Source organism: Eurosta solidaginis, chromosome 1 (genome assembly GCF_040869045.1).
Source record: "Eurosta solidaginis isolate ZX-2024a chromosome 1, ASM4086904v1, whole genome shotgun sequence".
Taxonomy (NCBI): Eukaryota; Metazoa; Arthropoda; class Insecta; order Diptera; family Tephritidae; genus Eurosta; species Eurosta solidaginis.
In genome coordinates, this window is record NC_090319.1 from 362,443,473 (window position 1) to 362,469,365 (window position 25,893).

At 35.6% G+C, this 25,893-nt stretch overlaps 1 protein-coding gene across 7 annotated transcripts in view; it reads left to right on the forward strand.

Annotated features, from left to right (window-relative positions):
- The window catches only part of Gfrl (Glial cell line-derived neurotrophic family receptor-like), a 590,185-nt gene that overhangs the window by 527,339 nt on the left and 36,953 nt on the right, over window positions 1-25,893 (forward strand). For 6 of the 7 annotated variants that reach the window (XM_067762822.1, XM_067762821.1, XM_067762823.1 and 3 more), the window contains 3 exons: window positions 10,961-11,016; window positions 15,060-15,244; window positions 19,579-19,752. In XM_067762822.1, the coding sequence (XP_067618923.1) occupies window positions 10,961-11,016; window positions 15,060-15,244; window positions 19,579-19,752 (415 nt within the window). Of the gene's footprint in view, window positions 1-10,960; window positions 11,017-15,059; window positions 15,245-19,578; window positions 19,753-25,893 lie in introns of those variants that run through there. The other variant, XM_067762826.1, reaches the window with a different exon arrangement.

Here is a 25,893-nt window from a genome sequence, read left to right on the forward strand (position 1 = left end):
AAACTGCAATTGAAAAGATGATTGGTGTCAAGTGGGAAGTAGTATCGATATAGAAGTTAAGTTAGAGCGACGCGCGTCTCCCTTGAGAGGATCGTATTTAGTATAGAACCCAGAAGGAATTACTAAACAAAACAAAGAAGTTATTTACATACTTCGTAAAAAAACCCATGTGCTACTGAAATTATGCAAACAAATCTCAAAACGTTTCTGGAAAAACTGTCACACTTTCTCTGAATTTGTTTTTAGTGTCAAAGTGTACAAGATACAAGCACTGATTTTTGACAATATTTTGTTCGAAGAATGTTTCAGATTTTCTTCCGTATAAAAAATGTTTCACTTTCCATATGGAGGAAGATCTAAAACACCATTCAGAGGAAAAAAATTTTATAATTTTGACACCAATAACTTAAACTTTGTGAAACTAAAATTTAATGGGCTAAAAGCTGCATACTCAAAAAAAAAAAGTGAGGAAATCCTTTTTTGAGAAGAGGGATATAAGGCATAGCTTCTCTCCCACAAACTGGCAGAGCGAGACCTACAAGTTTTATGCCGACTCCGAACGTCATTTGCAAGTCAGTTGGATTTTCACTGCGAAGCTATTCATGGCAGGAATACACTCGGAATATTCGCAATTCATTACAGAGGAGCAACCCCTCTGGGCAAATCTTTTTATTTTAAACCACTTTTTTTACATATTCGTTTGTTGCTTCTTCCGCCGCTTGAACCCCGGACCTTTGGTATGACAGATAGAGCTCGTTACCACTACACAACGACGGCCATAATACCAGTTTATAAACATAGTGGCGGTTTTGTTGAATAATCGGGATTTTTTTCTGTTCGGTCCAATATTTGCGTTCGACCAAAAAACTGTATAATTTTTGGCCGAAACTGAATATGTTTGAATAATTTTATTTATCTCAATAGCGATTGGATCCTAATTACTGATATAGTCATTGTCAGGGCTGCTCAGCACCTTGTAGCACTTTTGCATTTTTTTTGCCCTGAATCATAGGCACAGATACAAATCTACACTACAAATATGAAGGTATATTTTTTCGTACTCCCATATGCCCTCACATATAATAACGATTCATTTAAAAGTGCTTGAGTTTCTTACGAAAGTGTAAAGAAAATTTGTTTGAAGCACTTCCAACTGAATCTCACGCACTTGGGTATGAAAAAAATAATTTACACTAGCAAATTGACAATTAAATGTTATTCAAAAACATTATGGCAGAAAAAAAAATTTGAAATGAAAACTGATTTATAAAGAAAATTAAAACTGAACACCTAACGAACGAACCGAAAACTTTTAAATATTTAAAAACTTAATTTGTATTTTTTTATATAGAAATTGCACAAACATTCTGATTTGCGTTTCAATATAACCAATTTTGAGCAGCACCAGTCATTGTCGGTTTACTGCGCCTGGGTGGCCAAAACTTTGTTTTCTGTATGTAAATAGTCTCAAAAGATCAGCAATTTTTTTATAATCACAAATGGATACAGCGATTATAAAGCAGCACTCTTTTGAAATCAACTGACTGTCAGATAGGTTTTCTTTTCATATTAGAAAAAAAATTATAGTGTATTGGAAAAAAAATGTTGGTAAATCAACCAAGTTACGAGCCAGTTCAACCGATACTGCTGTCAAAATTCATCAGAAGAAAGCCAAAGCTATGTGAAACAAGAAGGGACGGGACTGTCTTCGGCTGCGCTGAAGACTTCATACCTTTCATGAATGGGGCTGAACAATAATCTTATCGCGTTCGTAATCTCCAAATAATCGGATATATAAGATAAGAAATATATAGTGAAGATGTACATACCTAAATGATTTTTAAGATAAATATAAAATAAAAAATGGCAAAAACCCCCTTATCCGAACGATCGGTTGTATGGGATATATATTATATATTGCTCCGATTGAAATGATTTTTACAAGAAATCTTCTATGATATTTTAGAATATATATCGTCAAGTTTCACGCTTTTATATTGGAAACTAAGGGAGAAATGGCCAAAAATCTTTCTATCTGAAAGATCGATTGTATATGATAGGTATATACTATATACATATAGTTATCGGAGCTATAGCTCCGATCGAAATGATTTTTTCAGGAAATTTTCTATGATATATTAGAATAAATATCACCAAATTTAACGTTTTTATATTGGAAACTAAGGGAGAAATGGCCAAAAATCTTTCTATCTGAACGATCGGTTGTATGGGATATAACTATATATATATAGCTCCGATCAAAGTGATTTTTTCAGGATATCTTCTATGATATGTTATAATATATATCACCGAGTTTCACGTTTATACTTTCTAAATCGCGACAGGAACGGACGGACGGACAGACTCACATGGCTATATAAACTCAGTTCGTCGCTCTGATCAATTCGGTATACTTAATGGTGAGTCTATCTTCTATATTTCTCAACGTTACAAACATCGGACCAAAGTTAATTTACCATTTCATGTTCATGAAAGGTATAAAAATCAAAGAAAACTTGTTTCTAAAAATTTTATGTTGCTTTTTCCAGGCCTTGATCCAAGATATTCGGTGTGCTAGGAGTAGCACGCTACCATCACACCCGGTTGGCTACCTAGCTTTGGCGTGTTAACTAACAGTCATTAATGTTAACCCAAAAATACCACTGAAAACTGTTAAAATGTAATAGTTGCTGTTGATATTACAAAGTTTTCTCTTTTAACAGAAAAATCAGTTAGACTAACAGAGAAGCTGGTATTTATACAGAATATTGTTAACTTGAGACCCACAGTTTTTCTTCTGTTGAAATGACCATACAAGTTTGTCTTTTTGACAGAAAACTCTGTTGAATTCACCATTATGCTGTTAATTCTACAGAATAACTGTTTATTCAAAAGCAATAAGCCCGGTTTTTATCTTTTATTAGTATTATTAGTATTAGTTTTTAAAATTGCACTTTTAACCTAGAAAATTCGGCTCGCCTTTGGTTGAAAAATCCATCTTCGTTTTGATTCTAATAGCAGCACCTGTCGCAGCGACACATGAAATAAGTTATTTACAAACTAGGCGCGAATATAGAGTATAGTACGAATTTTTTATGAAAAATTATAGCTCTTTGTTTTTTGTAAGTTTGTTTTGAATGTTAAATTAAAAACGCTGGATTCATTTTTGGTTAAAAAACTCATTTGAAAATAATAAACACCCAACATATACATGCATACATATGTACATATGAACATAAAAATCTATGCATATGTGGATAATACTTGCGGAATACCTGTGTCATATGCATATACTTGGTTTTTAAAGCTCATTGTAATAAAAACATTCAATTAAATATTTATCTACATAATAACAGTTGAAACTGTTTTGCATAAAAACTGACAGTTATCATTTGGGGCAATCAAATGAGCCATTATCTCGCCATTTAACGGGCATTATTTTTTTTCTCACCATATGCTAATTATGAACAGAGTTAATATTAAGCATTTAAAAGCTATTTTGCATTAATTATTTGGTTTTTACACTTTATTGCATTTTTTCTTAATATAACCTCATTTCGGTTATATTTAAATTAATTTATCGTATGAGTATGTATGTACAGTTATGTTAAGAAAAATAGCAGCGCTTCAATTGCACCGAAAGAAGTCGAATCGTTTTGCTATTCAACTGCCAGTAATGCAGTGTTAGTTCTAATCAAATATTCACAATAGTGCCATAGTACAAATAGATTTCTTTGTGTGCTCACAATTGTTTATTTTTAACAAATTATTTTAATAAAATATAGCTAAACAAAAGCATTACGACTAATAATGCCCAAAGCTCGCTAATACACAAATCCCCATCTTTAGAACCAAGACCTTATTTATAGACTTGGATTCCAAATAAGAGTGAAAAAGGGACCTGTTCATAAAAACTGCAATTAGAAATAATATATAAGATAAGAAATTCAGCCTCCCCACAAAAAAGCAGCGCTGTATGCAAACAAATAAATATGAAAAATTGTGGGTTCTGACCTTTCATTTAAGTCATTTGGTAGATATTTAGGAGCATGACTACCGTTTTTGATTACTGCGCTGCATTTGTCTTGCTCTAATCTTCTTACACCTTTCAGTGGATATAGTAAAACAAGCTTGCCATATTTTTATACTCAGCTGAGCAGAGCTCACAGAGTATATTAATTTTGTTCGCATAACGGTACCCGCTAACGGCATAAACTAATCGAGATAGATATAGACTTCTATATATCAAAATGATCTGGGCGAAAAAATAAATTCATTTAGCCTTGTCCGTCCGTCCGTCCGTCTGGCCGTAAACTTGATAACTTGACTAAAATATGAGGTATCTTACTGAAATTTGGTATGTAAGTTCCTGGGCACTCATCTCAGATCGCTATTTAAAATGATCGAAAACGGACTATAACCACGCCCACTTTTTCGATATCAAAAGTTTCTAAAAACCGAAAATGTGCGATAATTCATTACCAAAGGCGGATAAAGCGATGAAACTTAGTAGGTTGGTTGACCTTGTGACGCTGAAAAGGAAATTAGTAAAAGTTTGGACAAGTTTTGCAAGCTGTACTTTGGCAGCTGAGTATGTAATGTTGAGTTACACCCGAACTTAGCCTTCCTTACTTGGTTTACCAGAGTTCTTCGTCTCCTTAATGACTAGTAACTCTTACCACGTTCCTCACAATCCCCTACAGATTTTCAGATTATTTCGGTTATTGTTCTCTTCAGATGGTTATTCCATCTGAGCTGGGCCCGTATTACGTTTTACAATCCGTAATCCAAACTCATCTATACCTTATTACAATTTTAGAAATAGTCCGACAGTTGCATAGTTATCGTTTGAGTGAAAATGGTTTTCAGTCGCTGATTGTAAAGCATAATATGGGCCCTGTATAGGGTTTACATCGTTTGCGGGTATAGTTCCCTCAAGGATACCCATGTAAAGAAATTGGTCTATGATGGAAGGAAAATGTTGAAAATCGTATCCAAAATATGGTTTGAGAAACAGAGCCAGGCCATAGTGAAAACACCACCATATTTCATGTTCTTTTCAGTGGAATTAGGGAAGTATTTTGTATTGGTCGGCCATTTTACAAGTTTGCGGCTTTCAACCAAACAATACAAAGCGAGCATTAAAAGAATAATTCTAAGACCTAGTGCGCATCACTTTGTCAAATTAAATGTGCCGCTGCTATTATTGTGAACATAACTGAAAATCTATTTAAATGCGAAATCAAAAAAAAAAACCAGTAGTTCGGCAACTATGACAGCTCAATTGTTATTGTGTGAAACATTTAAATTACTAAGTACATGGAATATGTTGTCAGTTTTTATACTCAGTTGAGCAGAGCTCACAGAGTATATTAAGTTTGATTGGATAACGGTTGGTTGTACATATATAAAGGAATCGAGATAGATATAGACTTCCATATATCAAAATAATCAGGATCGAAATAAAATTTGATTGAGCCATGTCCGTCCGTCCGTCCGTCCGTCCGTCCGTCCGTCCGTCCGTCCGTTAACACGATAACTTGAGTAAATTTTGAGGTATCTTGATGAAATTTGGTATGTAGGTTCCTGAGCACTCATCTCAGATCGCTATTTAAAATGAACGATATCGGACTATAACCACGCCCACTTTTTCGATATCGAATATTTCGAAAAACTGAAAAAGTGCGACAATTCATTACAAAAGATCGATAAAGCGACGAAACTTGGTAGATGAGTTGAACTTATGACGCAAAATAGAAAATTAGTAAAATTTTGGACAATGGGCGTGGCACCGCCCACTTTTAAAAGAAGGTAATTTAAAACTTTTGCAAGCTGTAATTTGGCAGTCGTTGAAGATATCATGATGAAATTTGGCAGGAACGTTACTCTTATTACTATATATACGCTTAATAAAAATTAGCAAAATCGGAGAAGGACCACGCCCACTTAAAAAAAAAAAATTTTTTTAAAGTAAAATTTTAACAAAAAATTTAATATCTTTACAGTATATAAGTTAATTATGTCAAGATTCAACTCCAGTAATGATATGGTGCAACAAAATACAAAAATAAAAGAAAATTTAAAAATGGGCGTGGCTTCGCCCTTTTTCATTTAATTTGTCTAGGATACTTTTAACGCCATAAGTCGAACAAAAATTAACCAATCCTTTTGAAATTTGGTAGGGGCATAGATTTTATGGCGTTAACTGTTTTCTGTGAAAATGGGCGAAATCGGTTGATGTCACGCCCAGTTTGTATACACAGTCGTCCGTCAGTCCTTCCGCATGGCCGTTAACACGATAACTTGAGCAAAAATCGATATATCTTTACTAAACTTAGTTCACGTACTTATCTGAACTCACTTTATCTTGGTATGAAAAATGAACGAAATCCGACTATGACCACGCCCACTTTTTCGATATCGAAAATTACGAAAAATGAAAAAAATGCCATAATTCTATACCAAATACGAAAAAAGGGATGAAATATGGTAAGGTAATTGGATTGTTTTATTGACGCGAAATATACCTTTAGAAAAAACTTTATAAAATGGTTGTGACACCTACCATATTAAGTAGAAGAAAATGAAAAAGTTCTGCAGGGCGAAATAAAAAACCCTTAAAATCTTGGCAGGTATTACATATATAAATAAATTAGCGGTATCCAACAGATGATGTTCTGGGTCACCCTGGTCCCCATTTTGGTCGATATCTGGAAAACGCCTTCACATATACAACTACCACCACTCCCTTTTAAAACTCTCATTAATACCTTTAATTTGATACCCATATCGTACAAACTCATTCTAGAGTCACCCCTGGTCCACCTTTATGGCGATATTTCGAAAAGGCGAACACCTTTAGAACTAAGGCCCACTCCCTTTTAAAATACTCATTAACTCCTTTCGTTTGATACCCATATCGTAGAAACATATTCTAAAGTCACCCCTGGTCCAACTTTATGGCGATATCTCGAAAAGGCAAACACCTATAGAACGAAGGCCTACTCCCTTTTAAAAATACTCATTAACACCTTTCATTTGATACCCATATCGTACAAACAAAGTCTAGAGTCACCCCTGGTCCAGAAAGGCCCACTCCCTCTTAAAATACTCATTAATTCCTTTCGTTTGATACCCATATTGCACAAACGAATTCTAGAGTCACCCCTGGTCCACCTTTATGGCGATATCTCGAAAAGGGGTCCACCTATAGAACTAAGCCCCACGCCCTTTTAAAATAATCATTAACACCTTTCATTTGATAACCATATCGTACAAACAAAGTCTAGAGTCACCCCTGGTCCACCTTTATTGCGATATCTCGAAAAGGCGAACACCTATAAAACGAAGGCCCACTCCCTTTTAAAAATACTCATTAACACCTTTCATTTGATAACCATATCGTACAAACAAAGTCTAGAGTCACCCCTGGTCCACCTTTATTGCGATACCTCGAAAATGCGTCCACCTATAGAACTAAGGCCCACTCCCTCTTAAAATACTCATTAACTTCTTTGATACCCATATTGCACAAACGAATTCTAGAGTCACCCCTGGCCCACCTTTATGGCGATATCTCGAAACGGCGTCCACCTATAGAACTAAGGCCCACTCCCTTTTAAAATACTCATTAACACCTTTCGTTTGATGCCCATATTGTGCAAACAAATTCTAGGGTCACCCCTGGTCCACCTTTATGGCGATATCTCGAAACGGCGTCCACCAATGGAACTAAGGATTACTCCCTTTTAAAATGCTCATTAACACCTTTCATTTAATACCCATATCGTACAAACACATTCTAGAGTCACCCCTGGTCCATCTTTACGGCGATATCTCGAAAAGGCGTCCATCTATAGAACTTAGGTCCACGCCCTTTTAAAATACTCATTAATACCTTTCATTTGATACCCATATCGTACAAACGCATTCTAGAGTCAACCCTGATCCACCTTTATGGCTATATCCCTAAATGGCGTCCACCTATAGAACTATGGCACACTCCCTCATAAAATACTCTTTAATGCCTTTCATTTGATACACGTGTCATACAAACACATTCCAGGGTTTCCCTCGGTTCATTTTCCTACATGGTTATTTTCCCTTATGTTGTCACCATAGCTCTCAACTGAGTATGTAATGTTCGGTTACACCCGAACTTAACCTTCCTTACTTGTTTACTTTTATTTTTATATACAAAAATGCTAATATAGTTGTGGCCAATAAACAACTATATACATCAACAATCAATTTGTTAATAATACATTTTTTATTTATTCAAATTCCGCTAAGCAAGCCTGGTTTTGTTTTGTTTAAAATAACTTGGTAATCTCGGTTGACTATTCTAGGCTCTCCCCTCTGCGTGTGCTTCCTAGTATTCCTGAGTATTAACTTCCTTTCTGAAGAAAGCTGGTTTATAAGCATTCATGGCAATAGGCAAAGAGCTGTCCCGTAAGGGCCTATCATGAGGCCACAGCCATGTCATTTTATTGACAAGACATTTTTTTTAGTTAAAAATTTCTAAAAACTACGGGTTTCTCTAGGTTTGTAGCCATCTTATTCAATACCCTGTATACAGACGTGCGTGTTAGTTTATGCTGAAAAGAACTGTTTGTCGTCTGCATTTAAGTTTAATTTGTACACATTTAAGTCGCTCGGGCTTTTTGAGAAGAAGAGATACTCTCTTTGTCCCTCTAAGATTGCCGCTTATGATGCTGCGTATGATGGCTTCATCAAAGGTTATCTTCAACGATTTTACGATCATTTTAAGTTTCATTTATAGCTTGGCAGGATATATTCTATCAGAATGCATCCAACGACTTACTTACGTACTCTCTTCGTGCCTTGTCGTTGAAACGGATTTTGCCAAACGACAAACAAACTTTGGTGGATGAGCACTAGGGGGTTGGAGTAGTGTGTAAAAGTTCACACAAGTTGGAAAAGTTTTAACCGCAATTCACCAGGGAATATCCAGAGGCGATTCTGTTACATGTGGTTTAAGCAGGTCATTTCTTCCGGTCGGCCAAAAATCCTTTATGTTTAGTGTTGAGACGTTAAATATAGCGGTTTCGTTATCCGCTCCGCTCCTCCTCTTTCCACCCACTATTGAGTTTGTTTACGCATCTCAGGGCTATTCTAAAATGTTAAAGTCTATTCTGTCCAAGTCTGATCTCAGTGACTACTTCCGAGGGTTTTTCGCCAGATTTCACTAAAAATTTAATCACTATTCGTTGCTTCTAATACACGTTACACATTTTCATTACCCCTCCTTTTGTTTCAGCATATCCTATGGAGTTTGATCTCGTCAGTAACAGCAAGTGCAGGAAGTGTGAGCTGCTGGAGGACACGGTTGAGCACGTTCTGTGTTCGTGTTCTGCGCTCCCCATGTCAAGGCTCCTGCTATTAGCGGTAGAGATTCCAGATATCGAGGCAGCAATTAAGCTGGGTATTAGAAAACTGTTCGTATTTGCCGAAAGGACGGAGTTATTCTATAACGTATGTCCTGGCACCTGATTGCGGGTCTTCCGTTTTGTCGTCAAACAAATTCTGGTAACACTATTGACATATTCAGCGTATGTGAGGTCTTTATTGACCAGCCAGTTCAACCTAATCTATTTTTTTTTTTTTTATGTCCTATGGGGAAACCAATAATTCCTGTTTATGCCTCGATGGGTAGAGTCGGTCAGATGGTTTTTCTACTCTTCTCAATAATTTTACGAATTCTATTCGATACGTACTTTTTTTACCCCTACAAGCACTGTCAGATAAGTCCTCTATGTTCGCCTATGTGTCCTTTTGACGAAGGTCTCGCTCTACCCATACAGGAACTCTTGCCGACTTTATCTTTTTTACAAAACATAATACAATATTTGTATTATTTAATCGTATTGGTATTGTTACTATGGTAATGGAACAGATTGTTCTAGAATGTTAGGTTCGGTAGCTCCGCAATTTTTAAATAATTCGTTTCAATTCTATCAAATGTTTTTTACTAATTTTCGTGTTGTGTATTTAAATTGACTGCATACATTTCAAACAGACTAATCCCAAGTGTACTCCGAAAGAGAGAGGGGACTTATTATACCCCAATGTAGACAAAAGCACAATTCACTTTTTTTAGGAAGTTTTTTGCTGGGCTGTGAAATCGTAAGCGGTTTGTCAAGGATCACTTCTGACATTTTTGTATTTTTAAAAACCTACAAGCTTTTTTAAAATAAAATCTAAAGAATTTTTCGTTGAATGCAAGAAGTCTAGAACTGATGAATGTACACACAAAAGTATGTAGGATGGTAAAGCGTAATTCCGTATACAAACTTTAATGAAGGATGTGAATATTAATTTTTTTTATACGTATTAAACTTAGAACCTTTACATTTACATATAATAGAGAAATGAATTTATACATATTTATTATAATCAACATTGAAAAAAAAAGAAAATGATTTCATTTATTAATTTTCTCTTTTTCCATTGTCTCCTTTCCAATTTACATATCAATAATTCATCTCATCAAATGCAACACGAAAACAAAAAATATCTATAAAATCAATAAAATCTAATTTACCATATAACTCATAAAATTGTGCGACAAAATAAAAAATAACTGAAACAACCAAAAACCATCTACAAACGATATCATATTTGTATAATGGATAAACAATGTACACTGCAACAACAACAACAATTATAACGTTTATCAATACATCACCAAAAAAAAATGTGTTAAAATATAAATGATTTGCAATTTGTAAACATACAACAAACAACTCAACAATTACAAAAACAAAAACAAATTTGGCTGACAAACACAAATCAATGCGCCGTATTTACAAAACAAACAAAAAAATCAACAACAAAATTCTTGCTCGCTTGGACACATTTTGCTCGTTTTATGTGTGTTTTCTCTTTTATTTTCCTTCCCCCTTGGCTATGGGTACGCCTTGTTCGTGCACGCACGCAGGTGGTCAGGATGTCGAAGTGGACCTCTCAACGGAAATAATCAAGCAACACTTTCAGGTAAGTCAAAGAGTCAAACCAAACATTTGTCGCATTCATAGAACATGGAACATTGGACATGCCACTCACAGCATGTTGCATTGTCTTAATGGGAAGAGTTTGTCAATGGCTTGCAGCAAGTAAAATGTTTATTAAGTTGGTCAATAAATAATTTTTAAATTTTTTGTTTTAATTTTGAATATAACAGGAGAATCCATTTAAGCAACTTTCGTAAATTTATAGGTGTCTAACGATTAGTTTGCATCTTTTTTCGTTATGCTCAAACAATCAGCTTCACAATTTCTGGCCTTTAACGATAAAACTCCATTTTTTTAAACCATGTTATGTTATTTAGTATCCGTGTTGAGGCAGAAATTAGCTTCTCAAGTAAATTTTATTGAGAAATAAACTCATAGATATTTAATATATTACCAGTTGTTATAGTGGCCTGGAATGAAGTACGTTTAACTGCCCTACCAGAAGTCCCGCAAATCGCTATTGAGAGTAATGCTTTTCTCTGCTCTGCACAACACAACAGCTTTTATGAAACCAGAAAAATATATCTTGGAAACAAATACAAAACTAAAATTAACCAGTTTTGGTTCCTATTCAGCAATGTCTTACTTTTTTCGTACTTAATTTGCGCTTAACCGTTTAAACGGTTTTGGTCGAACACCAAGTCGTGCAAGTTACTTTTTCACTCAGCTAACTGGTGCCGACCTCTTACTCTGCATCCGTAGGTTCTGACAAGAATGCCTTCTTGGCCATAACATCACCTTTAAAACGCATAACTTGGCCCAGTCAGCGTTGTCGCTGTCTTTTCATTCGCTGGACTATGTTGATGTCTCCGTACAACTCATCATTAAATACTTTTCGATACTCTCTTCCACGAACTTTTCTCTCGAACACCCTTAGAGCTGCCTTAAAATTGTTGTCTGTATCTTTGCTTCTGCGCCATATATTAGGACAGACACGATAAGTGGCGCGTATGGCAAGATTTTCGTTTGTCGAGAAAGGACTTTACTTTTGAATTGACTACCTAGTGCAAAGTTGCATTTATTGGCAAGAGTGATTCATCGCTGGATTTCTAGGCTGAATTTATTATTGTGTTAATGCTGATTCCCATACTAACGAAGTCTTTTGCTATTTCAAAATTGTGTCTGCCAAAAGTGGCATGATTGTCAAGATGCAAATGTGCCGGCTGTTTGCTTAATGACAGCTGGTACTTTGTTTTGTACTTATTCACCATCAAACATATATATACCGCTTCATTTTCCAGTTCCGAGTAAGTAGAACTTACGTTCTTATAGAATATTGGTTCAGAGCAGTTAAATTCTGCAGCAAGTATAATTTTCTCCCGCATCAATATAAAGAAATCGCATGAAAGAAAGTCAACCTATCTGGAACTTCATTTAGTTTCGAGCGGCTCGGAGAGGTCCTCTCTGGACATCGGTTACCATGTTGCCGTTTCGGTTTTCACAGGAGTTTGCATAGGCCTTGAAACTTGCTCTATGTGGACGATTTTTTTGTGGTAAAATTTTGCGGACGTTATTCCTGCTGGCTACCAGCTCAAGCTTCTCCAACTCACGCCATTCTGGCTCTACTTTTTTCTTCCTGTAAAGGCGTCTCGCTTCCCATATCAAAACTGGACAAGAAATACCAATATTTTGAAAATATATCAGTTCCTGCAAATCCATCACGATTATTTATTTTGAAGAACTATTGTGTTTCGTTTTGATCTTTTTTATAAAGGAAGTATTGACAATATTTGTACCGCAGTTTTAATTTTCTTGAAAATTTTCGGTGCTCTTAATGTGTGATCTGTGCGCCTTAGACTGGGTTGGTCCCCATATAAAAAAAAAATTGCTAATGTCCGCCCCTAAATTTGAAGATTATGTTGAGAGGGTTTCGGAAAATTTTTTTTTATTTTTTTTTTTGATCTTTCGAAATACAGCCAAAAAGGTTTTTTCGTTGTAACTTGGTTATTTTACGTCCGATTTTTAAAATTGATATGTCATTATTTTGGCTTTGAGAAGCTTCACATTTCCGTTTTATTTCCTTTAAGCTATGAATTCGCTTTGACATGATTAGGTCAGCTAACAAAATTTTACCCCCACTAATGTATGTATTTTTCCTTACCAAACGAAAGTACTTGAAAATTCAAGAAAATGTTGCTTTGAAATCATATTACTTAAATAATAATTAATATACTTAGACCTGAAACTCAAAATATTTTTGGAGGAAAAATTGCAGGGTTTGCATTGAAAAGTTAATAAAGATATGCATGTTTCTTATTATCTTTGGCCTTATTATCGGACCTCTGAACAATAGGTGCAAACTTGTAGCTCACTGGGTAAGTTTCTCAAAACTGGATCGCAGGATTTTTCAGTTTGATACGAAATTTCCAAACATCCGCCCTGAATCTCATCTATCGATATGTACCGCGTATTTAATTTCACTTTTTACTTCATCGGAGTCTCAACTACGAATGGGATATTAAATAAGGAGCTCGATGTAAGGTCTCTCTATCTGTAGATATGTATCTATATCCGTGCAAAAGTTAGCGCATCTTTTTTTCATATCGATTTAACTGTAATCGACTCCTGAACCATGTTTTGAATTTCAAGCCGCCAACTTTCTACCCTAAATGAGGGAGTGCTTCAGAAAAATGGTAATATTTTTTTTTTTTTTCTTGAAATGTGCTGACAAATCACGACCAATGTTTGTCACAATTTAAAAACTAAAATGTCATACCTATATGAGGCTCCAGCATTTGCGAACCCCAATGGTAGCGTTTTTTGTATCAGAACAAATATTCCAATTAACAATATTTTTCCACGTTCAACTTATTAATCTAACTTCACATCACTTAAGCATATTTTAAACAAATACAAAGCACCGAAAAGATTTGAAGCTGAGCTTCTCTTCAAATTTGCTGCTTGTTATTTTTCATACAAATTGGCCGCTTGTGGGTCCCATGTTTTATGCCGGCTTCGAACGGTATCTGCAAGGCAGATGAGTTAATATTGTGAAGGTTTTTGCTATTCAGATTTAGAAATATAAAATAGATTTTTGTGTTGACTTATTTTTGGTTCAATTTGGGGATGAGGGATATGTATTTAATTGCTACGAATTAATTGGCATGCCTTGTTGGACGGACATAACTGTTTAAATGCTTAAACGCCAATTGAATAAGCCAAGTTTCTGATTAATCAAAATTCTCATTGGTCTTATCCTGACTAACTAACTAGCAGTCTAAGTAAGCAGTTAGAGTAGTTGATCAAAGTCAATAAATTGTGATTAATCGAAACATTAATCATTATCAATAATACAGAATGAACATTTTCCGATTAATTCGCCAAGTCTTCATTAATCAGAATATTTGGCGAACGTCCCTATTGGGAACATTAAAGTGCTTCTTTTTATTTGCCTTAAAAATAGCATGCTAAAAGAGGATATGTTCTAAAAACAAAATGGGACCATCCTAATATACATGATTTGCTGCACTTCATTGCTTTAGCTCTGACCGCATGATGCTTTGCAAACTGTGCATTCGTGCACCTAACTCGAATATTTCACAATTACTTGCAGTTCTTCAAAATGTAACAAGTGTATTTGCTCTCTTTCTTTCTTCCTCTTTTTTCCATTTTCTATTTTTCAATGCATTTTCTTTGACTTTAAAACCATACGCAATATGCTGCTGCTGCTGTCAATGGACATCATTCCACTACAACTACACGAACTGCTAACAATTTCATGAATGCAATTGTCAACATGCAACACCAAAAACACCAAAAAATGCCACTACAATTGACCTCTCGCCATTAACCATCATCTATTCGACGAAATGTAATCAATGATGCATATAAACTAACTGCAACGACAACAACAACAACACCATTGTGTATGTGGCATGCATTGTTCATGTTACGGTGGTGATGCCATTCGTGACTTTACTCTCTTGCTGAAACAATTTGAATACAATGCGATGTGATGTGATGTGTATGTGATATATACGTGATGTTTTGATGGCGTGCTCTACCTTGGTTGTGTTGATTGAGTAGAGTACCTGCCATACGGCATTGGATACATGCCGGGAGGATGCGTCATGCTCATCATCCCTGCAGCCAATGTTGATGCATTGTGAAATGCACCGTTGCAATCGCAATGCATGCATGACTTCACTACAAGCCTTTTATAAAGGTCCTCACGAGGATTTGAATTTGGACATTGCCTTTTGCCTATGCAAGTAAGTAGCGATTAGTATAGTTTATACATGTACATATACATATACGAAAACATATTTAGCTTATATGAAATTTTGACATCATTATACATCAAAGAACTCGTGCGTCTCTACTCACCTCTGTGCGTGTATTTCATATTGTGGCGCTTATGCACGCTTATGTGGCTTTCTGTGCTTGTACATTAGACCATTTCAGAAAATTTTTTTTTTTGCTATGAAGTTGTTTAAAAGTTTATTTTATAAGGTGTCAAATAAGGTATAGCTGGATTTATGTATATAGTGAGTGTGTTCTCAGATAAAAAGGTATACCTTACTTATGTTTCAGAAACTACTCGATGTAGGTAATAGTGTTTAGTATTTTGTAGTTGAGCGCCACCAGTGAGATTTTGGCTTCTATCAATTGTCCATAAAAGCAACTGCATGTGCCCATTTCCTGCCAGTGATATGTACCTATTTAACCAAGTGTGTCCAAGTTTTTCCCAATTAGCGGTGTTGAAGGCTTTCCCCAAGTCACAGTAGGAAACTATACGATAACACTTATAGCCTCGTAGTTCGTAATCTTTTTCACATTCTGGGCGTTTGTAAACAACTCGCTCAATAACTTTTCTGACGGATTCGAGTAGGTATACAAGCCTGTATGTGGATGGCTGGATGAACGAAATTTTACTGCTCATTATCAAAAGCACTAACTTGTGGGCGGTTTAGATTGTTGAGAATATCAACTCAAATTAAAAATAAATAAATAATAGTTTAAAAAAAACTAAAAAAAACACGCTTTTATAGCAAACCGAACTAAAAAATAGAAAATAATTTTCAATTAAAAAGAGTTTATATAACAGTAGTAGAAGGTCAAACAATCGTTTATAGTTAATCACCTCAAAATAAAATTATAATAATATTTTAGTTATTAACAGAATAATTTAATTCACAGTAAAAAACGTGTGGTGCATTTGACTACATTTCTATCTTTCCTCTCAGATAGTTGCCAATAGAATGATTGTAATATTCAATATCAAGCACCCCACGCTTTTTACTGTGAATTAAATTATTCTGTTAATAACTTAAATTTTATTATAATTTTATTTTGAGGTGATTAACTATAAACGATTGTTTGACCTTCTACTACTGTTATATAAACTCTTTTTAATTGAAAATTATTTTATATTTTTTAGTTCGGTTTGCTATAAAAGCGTGTTTTTTTAGTTTTTTTAAATTATTATTTATTTTTAATTTTTTTTTTTTTTTTTTTAATTTTAAAAGTTTTAGTTGAGAGTGATGAAACCTCGAAACGCCAGCGGTCCATGGACGAATCCAACCCCACGGCACCGAAAAGGGCCAAGACGCAGGGAGGCTGGACGCGGTCTTTCGCCGAAATTGCCAAGGGTCGGCACATCATTGGCATTATAGGCGAGAGCAGCGAAGATGGCAGGATCCCGAAACAACAGTGGAAGTGGATCGAGGGCGCGCTCGCTACGGTGGCTTTAAGGTTAAGAAAGACAACCCTGGTCCTCCGCCATCTTACATCGATGCAGGGTGGTTCCAGGGCAATGTCAAGCTAATTGCCTGTGACGACGCCAGGCCGTTAAACCTCTATAAGGCCGCCGTCACGCTGATAGGGGTGGTATATCCGGGCGCGCGCCTCAAGGTAGTGGGGCGCGTGATATCCCCTCACGACCAAGGGCTAGAGCCTGGGTTCCAGTGACGCAAACGGACCCAGCTGACATCCTGGAGCTGCTCCAGGAGTACAACCCGCCACAGGTTTGGAAGTCAACCCGGATAAAACCGAGTTCGTCCTCTTCACGAGGAGGTACAAAGTACCAAATATTACACCACCAAGAATTGGGGGAACGTTCTTAGCGTTTAGCGATCAAGACAAGTATTTGGGAGTCATTCTGTATAGGAAGCTATTATGGAGTGGCCAAATAATGGAGCGATCCAAGAAGGCAGCAGCAGAGCTGTTCACCTGCAAGAGGGCAATTGGCACCTCCTGGGGATTCTCCCCTAAGGTGACCTACTGGACTTACACAGCCATTGTGCGCCCGATTCTTCATTATGGTGCCTTGGTCTGGTGGCCTGCACTAGCTAAAAGTACCTATCTTATAATGCTTCAAAAGGTGCAACGAAGTTCGGAGCTCTGCATTACCGGGGCTCTCGGCTCCACTCCAGATTCCGTTACATACATACATGGATACATAGATACATGATAGATACAGGCCAAGCTAACAAAAGCGTGTTAAAAAGGGCTCCGGTATGCTCTTTCGTAGATGTGCCATGCATCCACTTCTATCATTAATAAAGGAATGCGTTTTTCGCATTATGTGCAAGGTTTCAAATCTATGGTCATTTGGGGTGGTCACAAGTTCAATTACGTGTGCAAAGTTTCATTCAAACTTATGGCCATTCAAAGTGGTAATAAGGCCAATTGACCTTATAGCCGTTGACGTTATGTCACCACACCATCACATTAATGTATTGGCATCGAGCCTTGATACGTGTGCAAAGTTTCAATCAAACTTATGGCCATTCAAAGTGGTAATAAGGCCAATTGACATTATGGCCGTTGACCTTATGTCACCGCACCATCACATTAATGCATTGCCATCGAGCCTTGATACGTGTGCAAAGTTTCAATCAAACTTATAGCCTTTCAAAGTGGTAATAACGCCAATTGACCTTATGGCCGTTGACCTTATGTCACCACACTATCACATTAATGCATTGTCATCGAGCCTTGATACGTGTGCACAGTTTCAATCAAACTTATGGCCATTCAAAGTGGTAATAAGGCCAATTGACCTTATGGCCTTGACCTTATGTCACCACACCACAATATTAATGCATTGTCATCGGTCCATGATACGTATGCAAAGTTTCAAATTAATCAGACTTCTGGAAACCGGTGAAAATTAAGCTCAAAGATTCCGTTACATACAGGCCAAGCTTATAAAAGCGTGTTAAAAACAAATTGATCATACCGAAGTAGTCTCGTGCCCAGAACAGCTCCTAGTAGGAAACTACCAATCCTCCTGGTGATAAGCATTTAAGAACGCACTCGACCATATTCCCCTACAGACCATAAATAAATTCACAAGTTAAGGCGAACAACAGCTCTGTTGAGGTCTTTTGAAGTTCTAGTTGTGCTGTTTTTGAAACCGTAGTACTTTTCGGATGAAAAATACATTGATTTCGTTGACATCCTAATACAGCACCGCAATAATTTTACCACAGCTTTGTGCTTTTTAAAACTATTTTCGGTCCTTCCATTTTAGTTTTGATTTGAAGGCAAACAGACTACGTGGCGGTCCTATCTTCAGCGTCCGTTTAATTCTATATGACTTTATAATTAAAAATTTTGCGGTACTGTTCTTTCTGTGCATATCATTGGTTCCGAACCAAATTTGACATAAAAATCATCAATCAAAAAATATAAAACTCTCATAGTGTCGGAAGCTTAAACGCTTACGAAACATATTTAAAGCTTTCGGAACGAAATGACATTAACCTTGAAAAATACTTGCTTATTTACTTTTTGGGGTTTTAGTTGACTCAAGCATAAGCTCAGTGTCAATATATTTATGTCACGTACTGTGCGCTAAGAAGCTGCTACGCCCGACTTTTGAGAGAATCTTTGTATAAATGGAGATATTCGTAGAACCTTCCTTAACCAAGCGCCTAATCGAAGTTCTTACCGCACTTGTATAATTAATAGTATTGCTTAGTAACGGTCTTGAACACGAGGGAATTCATCGCTTTCGAAATGTCACTTGACTGCGATTGAAATTTATACTAGTGTTACGGCCTAAAATATTTATATTTCTTTTTTGACGGCTGGGCACGATATCACCCTATCCTCGGTTTCAGTTCAAAAAAAACCTAACTCAAAATATTTCAATAAAACGCACTTTCCTAGGATTTGTTTCAATAACGCTCTATCTCAAAACTCGTTGAAAAAACGCCCCGTTTCAGGACTTTTTATATAAACGTCGTACGTAACGTCAAAATATATTGAAATTATGCTCAGTGGCGGATTTGAAACATATTCTAAAATAAAGCATTTTTTAAAGGTCCCTCAGACAGGTAGTTTTCGAAACGGCAGCTGACATAGGGCGACTCCGCAGTCGATTTTCAATAGAAAATTAAAAATATACGATATTTTTATGGAATGGTCTATTACTGAACTGCATACATATGTACATTAACGTAGTGCATTTGTGTATAATCGATTGCGTGTCAGACATATTTCAAGCATTTTTTTCATTTTGGTATCTGCTCACTTTCCTTCATTTTTCTATGTATGTATGTGCGTATTTAACTTTATACTTTTCTGCTTCTAACAGAAAAACAACGAATCGTCACGACATGTGCATGATTGCACAAGAAAAACTCCATCCAACTTGTGCACAAAGGCCGGCCGATAATAGCAATCAGCAAGGTACAAATGGCATATATTATCACCCGCCACCGTCCTGCCATTCAGTAGCAGAGAATTGTAAAGAGGATCGTGAGTGCAGGTAAGTGGAAGCAAACAGGCACTTTTCCTTTACACGCTAGTTTAAGCACTTTGGGACGTTTAGTTGAAGTAGCCATGCATTAAGTGGCAGCCTTGATAACTGAATTGTTTAAGTGAAGGCTGTACTTTCTTATGCCATGCTAAGCTTTTTCGAACATTTTGCAATCATTAAGAAATACACTGTGATTTTCAATTGAAAATTTCTTAATTAAGAAATATTTATTTTTGTTCTATTTATGAGGATGGCACCAATACAAAAAAATGCAGAGTGCTACTACAGCAGCCATATCAAACATTGGTTATAACGCCTTTGTGTGATGAAGCGTAGACAAAAATGGATAAAGGGAAAATGAGAACAATTAGATGGTGCTGTCCCATCCTCCATGGATTCCTTTTTTCTAGGTCTATTGCCAAAAAAGGATAGGACTACGCGCTGAAATTACTGAAACGATCAAAAAGACTTTCTTGAAAAGTTCTATAACTGCGTATATCACACCTTTTTTGTCTGATGCTCTGTTTTCCACATGCGGAATGGCAAAAAATTTTTTAAACCAAAGTTAACCTGACACGAGGGGTTAAACTTATACGTTTTTGAAAAAGTTTTATACATATTGTGACGACTATGAGTGACACTAAGTGATACTCACATCACTAGTCTGATGCTAAGTAAATAAAGTCACAACAACAATAAAGCAGACAGTCACTTGTATCTACATAAACGAATCAATCATTATGTCTACACATATGTAGGTACACGCAGCTGAGAAGCAAAGCACAACCATATGCAGACATCTTATTTGAGATGCTCCTAAATGTAGGCAATTATAATTGGGGAAGTGTCGCTCACACATACAAGCATGGGGTATGAGAGAAGCTATAAAATCGTGCAATTTTAGTTATAGCTGAGACGTTTGAGAGCTCATGGACAATGCTATTAGATTCTAGAAGATGCGAACGAGGAAACCAGAGAGTATAAAAGATGTAGAGGCGCTGGAATTCAGTTTGATTTGAGTTGTCAAGCAGTTACGACTAAGACGATATCTAGCGAGCAATAGCAGTATTATTTTGAAAGTCAGTTTCATTTAAGCTATCAGTTTGGTTATTAAGCTATTTGTTGCACAGTTTGAGTGTTATTGTGAAGTATTTTAATAAAGGCCATTTTTCCATTATTCAATATTGGAGTTATTTATTCAACAGTTTAGCGATAGGAACCTAGCAAAAGGGCAAATAAGAGGATTTGCAGCAAATTCGTTACAATATCAAAGCTATCGGATGCGAAAAAAAATTTGGCCTAGCCATATCCGTCCGTCTGTTTACACGATAACTTTAGTAAAATTTTAAATATCTTCACAAAATTTAGCACGCTGGCTTTCCAAGGCTCAATAGATATCTCCATTGAAAATATGCAAAGTCACACTATAACCACGCCCACTTTATCAATATCGAAATTTTCGACAAAATGCAATTTTTTATTGCCAAAGAACGATAAACTGAAACTTGATTTGTGGATGATCTTATGATACGAAATTAGGCAAAACTTTGGAAAATGTGCGCAGCACGCAGCACCGCCTACATTTAGAAAAAGAAAGTTTTCTAAGTCATAAGTTCTAAGCCATTGAAGATATCACATTGAAATTTGGCAGGGAGGTCCTTACATTTTAAGACAATTAACAATATCAACCTGGGACCATTTTAAAAAATGATATCCAAATTTTGGAAAATGGAAAAAATTGGTAGTTCATTACCAAAGATTAGTAAATTGACTTATTTTGTTTTGTTGATTTTCCGGCAGTGTGGATAAATGATGTATATTGTAAAGATTTTCCGTCATCCCTTGTCAAATTTGGTTTCGAGACAAATCGGTTTCGGAGTTGCGCCATCATCAGTGTCGATTCTCGTTCTGATCTGTTGTTGTCGTTTGTCTTGTATTTATAGTTCGTAGGTGTATGAACAGGTATTGTCAAAATTGATGCTTGTGTATGTGCTGTGTGTTTATTCAGAACCGAGGGTGGTTTTTACTGATCGATTTGTGTGGCTGACTGAGGCACGTAAAAGTCAGTAACTCTAGTCGTTTAACCTTCTTTGTGGGTTTGTTGCTTTGGTGCGTTTATTGGTTTGTATTTTTGTTTATCTGTTAGTTTAATATTCTACCGTCGAATGTTTTCTGTTTGTAGATTTCCATGATTTCGAGTACGTTGAGACTTCGGCATTTTTCCTGTATGTGAAGAACCCTAACTGTTTTATTGATGTTTGCTGGAGAACATTCATTTTTGACCATGTGATTCGCGAAGTTAGACTCTGATATTATGTTTGGATTCTATGTTTTTTTGTTGTAATCTCTAATGGATTCTCTGAACCTATTTGCGGTTCTGTTTGTTCTATGTAACTTTGTTAGCCTCCGCAGGTAAGCTTGTAACCTTATTCAAGTCGAAAATCAAAATCCATTGAAGATGTCAAGTTGAAATCTGGCATGAAGGATATATTTATAATTAAATATATGCTTTGTGAAAATAAACGGAATCGGTAAGCGACCTCGTTCACTTAAAAAAAAAAAATCGATATCAAAATTGGAAAATTGTAATAATTCATTTCCAGATACCGATAAATTGATGAAACTTAAAATTGAGTATTAAATCTGAAGCAAAGTTTTTACCACCAATTGGCAATATATTTATGATACGGAGCTACATAAACATTATAGACATGTTAGTGCAAAATACGAAAATTGTATAAGTACTATATTTAACTTTCATATCATTTACTGTTCGTCATATGTCTCCTTAAGTGTATCCTTTACATATATACACATAAAAGAGCTAATATTTTGTAAATAATGTTCAGTATAGCCCAAACTTAGACTACTTCGTTCATAGTTTTATAAATGTGTGTATGTTTGCAGAGGCGTAACTACAACATCTGGAGCCCGTGGCAAATTCTTATGATGGGGCCCTATCAATAAAAATCGTCCCGTTGTACTCAGTTTGATTAAAGGAAACAAATTTTATTTCAACAGATGATTTTAATCAACAAATCAACAATTTAATTTCAATAAGTTATTTATTAAGAAAAATCTTTTTTTCGAGATTTCTGTTCCATAGAATTTTCAATAGACAGAATAGACAAGTTATATAACCTGTAGACAAGACATAGAGTTTGTTAAATAAGTCTTTATCAATTTTAGTTTTGAAAATGATCGTTCAGCACTAGCTGTAGTCACAGGAATTGTGAGAAATAACATTAATGCAATGCATACTTCAGGAAAGCTGCAAGACATAAAATAATTTTTTATTATTAATAAATCAGCAATGTCTCTAATACACGACAATTTTTCTATTTCGTCTTTGAAGGTGGATCGAAAACTTAGAATTTCTCTGCCAAATGATTCAGATATGTCTTTTTTATAAATCTCAACAAATTCTAAAGCATTTTTTAATAGATCAGTGTCATTTAAAACTTTTAACGTGGAAGGCTGTAAAACATTGAAATTTGAAACAATTTCATTCATTGGAATGAAACGCAATTTCAGTTGGTTTATAATGATGTCCAAACTTTCCGGATATTGGAGGCGCTCATCTTCGCAGAGCTCGTCAAAATGGCATTTTACTTTCATTTGACGAGTATTAGAAAATTCAGGGGTGATGGACCATTTTTCAGCTTTACTATTTGATTCAATCTTCAAATTTTCAAATTCATGTCGATACCTTTCCAATACTTCTAGGCAGATTTTCAAACTTTTTGAGGCATTGGAGAGATCGGTGGCTTTGGACTGAAGTGCTTTAGAGGCTGCATCGATAGTAAGTAGGATCTTACATTGAAAAACCAGTAACATAACAAAATTGTAGTTTTCGGTCTTTTTTTTGAGTGAAACAGCTTCATTTCTTTCTTCTGATTTGCAATTTAACAGGATTGTTTTCGTTAGCGCTTTTTGCACTTCAACAAACCGAACTTTTAAAACAATAACGGCATGATAATGTCCTGCCCGTCTAGTAGGGTTTAATGTTTTCAATGTTATTGAATTTGAAGACTCACTTTCTTCATTAGATATCAAACTTGATAAAATATTCCATCTGTTGATACTATGCCCAAAAAATTATAAATTTTTTGAATTGTTTCAAAAAAATTTTGCATATCAATAACCTCTCTCACTGCATCATTGAATACTAGATTTAAATTATGAGCAGTACAGTGAACATATGCGGCATTTGGCTCAACATCTTTTATGAGTTTTTGAACTCCACCGTAAGTCCCTTTCATTGCATCAGCACCATCATATCCTTATCCTCGACACCTATTTAGAGGAATGTTTTTGTCATTTATGGATTTAATAGTATACTTGGACATTGCTAAGGAAGTTTGACCCTTAACTTCATGAAATCCCAAAAATGTTTTTTTAATCACAAGTGCCTTAGTGATCCCATTACAATCTTTTTCGATCATACAATAACGGTAAAGTTCACACATTTGATCAATTTTTGAAATATCTTGCGTTGTATCGAATATGATGGAGTAGAATGGTGCGTCATTTATTTCATTTATAAGTGCATTTTCTACTTTTAAAACCAGGACAGTAATTAGCTCATTTTGTATTTTCGGACTTAAGTATTTTATATGGCCCTTTGGTTTATTTAACAGCTCTTGCAAAATCGGATCATATTTTCCTAATAACTCAACAATACTCAAAAAGTTTCCTTTGGAGCTTGGATGACTGCTATCTGCGTTTTTTCTGTGGGCACGAAAGGCTAAATTACATGTTGCAAGTGTCAGAGTAACATTAAGGATACTTGTCGCCAAAAGGATTTTTCTTTTCTGATCATAGACTCTTGCTCTTTATCGAGTGTTCCATGTAGTAGGCGCTGTTGATACGTAAGACAGCAATCCAGATGAATTTTTGATGTCTCGTGTCTTTGTATGCCATCTACAGTATGTTTCCAGTCGTCATAGCCCTCAATCCAAACATTTTGTATATTCCTAGATGCCCGATTTGCGAATAACCAACACCGTTCACAATACGCACTCTGAATTATTAAAGAATAGGAAAGCCATGTACGTTCAAGCTTGACGCCAGACTTGGAAAAAATATAGTAATTTTTTTTTATAAAAGATCTATTGTTACTATCTTTTAAGAAAGGGCCATTAGGCTTGCAATGTCCATTTTCAATCACGAATCTTTTCATTTAATTAGTTTTGTCTTTAAAATTACCCTTATCAGTAACATATGGCGAAGATACAATATTTATCATGCTAGAATATAATTCACTTTGATTTTTGTTGGTACCTTGTTGTGGTTGTTCTGGATCTGGATATTCACTGATGTTGGATGCTGCATCTGATAACACTGGTGTACTTTTAGTAAGCTCCGATTCCTCACTTCTGGAGCACTGCTCAATCGATCTTTTATTATTTAAGTCATCATTTTTCAAGTACTGACTAATTTTAAGTAGCTTTTTATTTTTTTCTTCAGTCTCGTCCTTTCTCTTTCGTTTTTCGCTCCCACTTAAATATTTTCTGGAACTAGACATTTTAGTATTTAACTTTCACAATAAACTTTACTTTGCCACTATTTTCGTAAAATAACAAAATCAAACTTACAAATCACCAATCGTTAAAATACTCGCACAAGGAATATGCAGTCAGTGAAGCCCTCATAAAAAAATATCAAATCCGCGATTCCGCTAACATAGTGTGGCCAAGTTACCCCCGCAGGAGAGAGATGAAAAAAAAAACTAAATGGTGAATTCCCCGATTATTAATGCTCACCCGCGTTGCCAACGTTCCGCTCCAAAATATGTAGAAACCAATGGATGCATTTTAAAATGAATAAGAACCTGCAATTATCGGTATTTTGATTGACGGGTTTTTGACGGTCATAAGTAAGTAAAATTACTCGTCACGCGTGCTTCTCTAAAAATTAATAAACATCTTTTTGTTAAGTTCGGTTGAAATGCTTAACGATTTATTGATTGAATTTTAAGCAGTACTTATAAAAATATACTTTTCAATTGTTTTTTTGTTTTGAATGAATATACTTTTCACATAAAATAAATTACTCATGTACAATATAAAAAAAATTCCTGAGCTCGCAGCCTGTTGGCCCGGGGCCCTCTTGGGTCGGGGTCCCGTGGCATTTGGCCACCCATGCCAC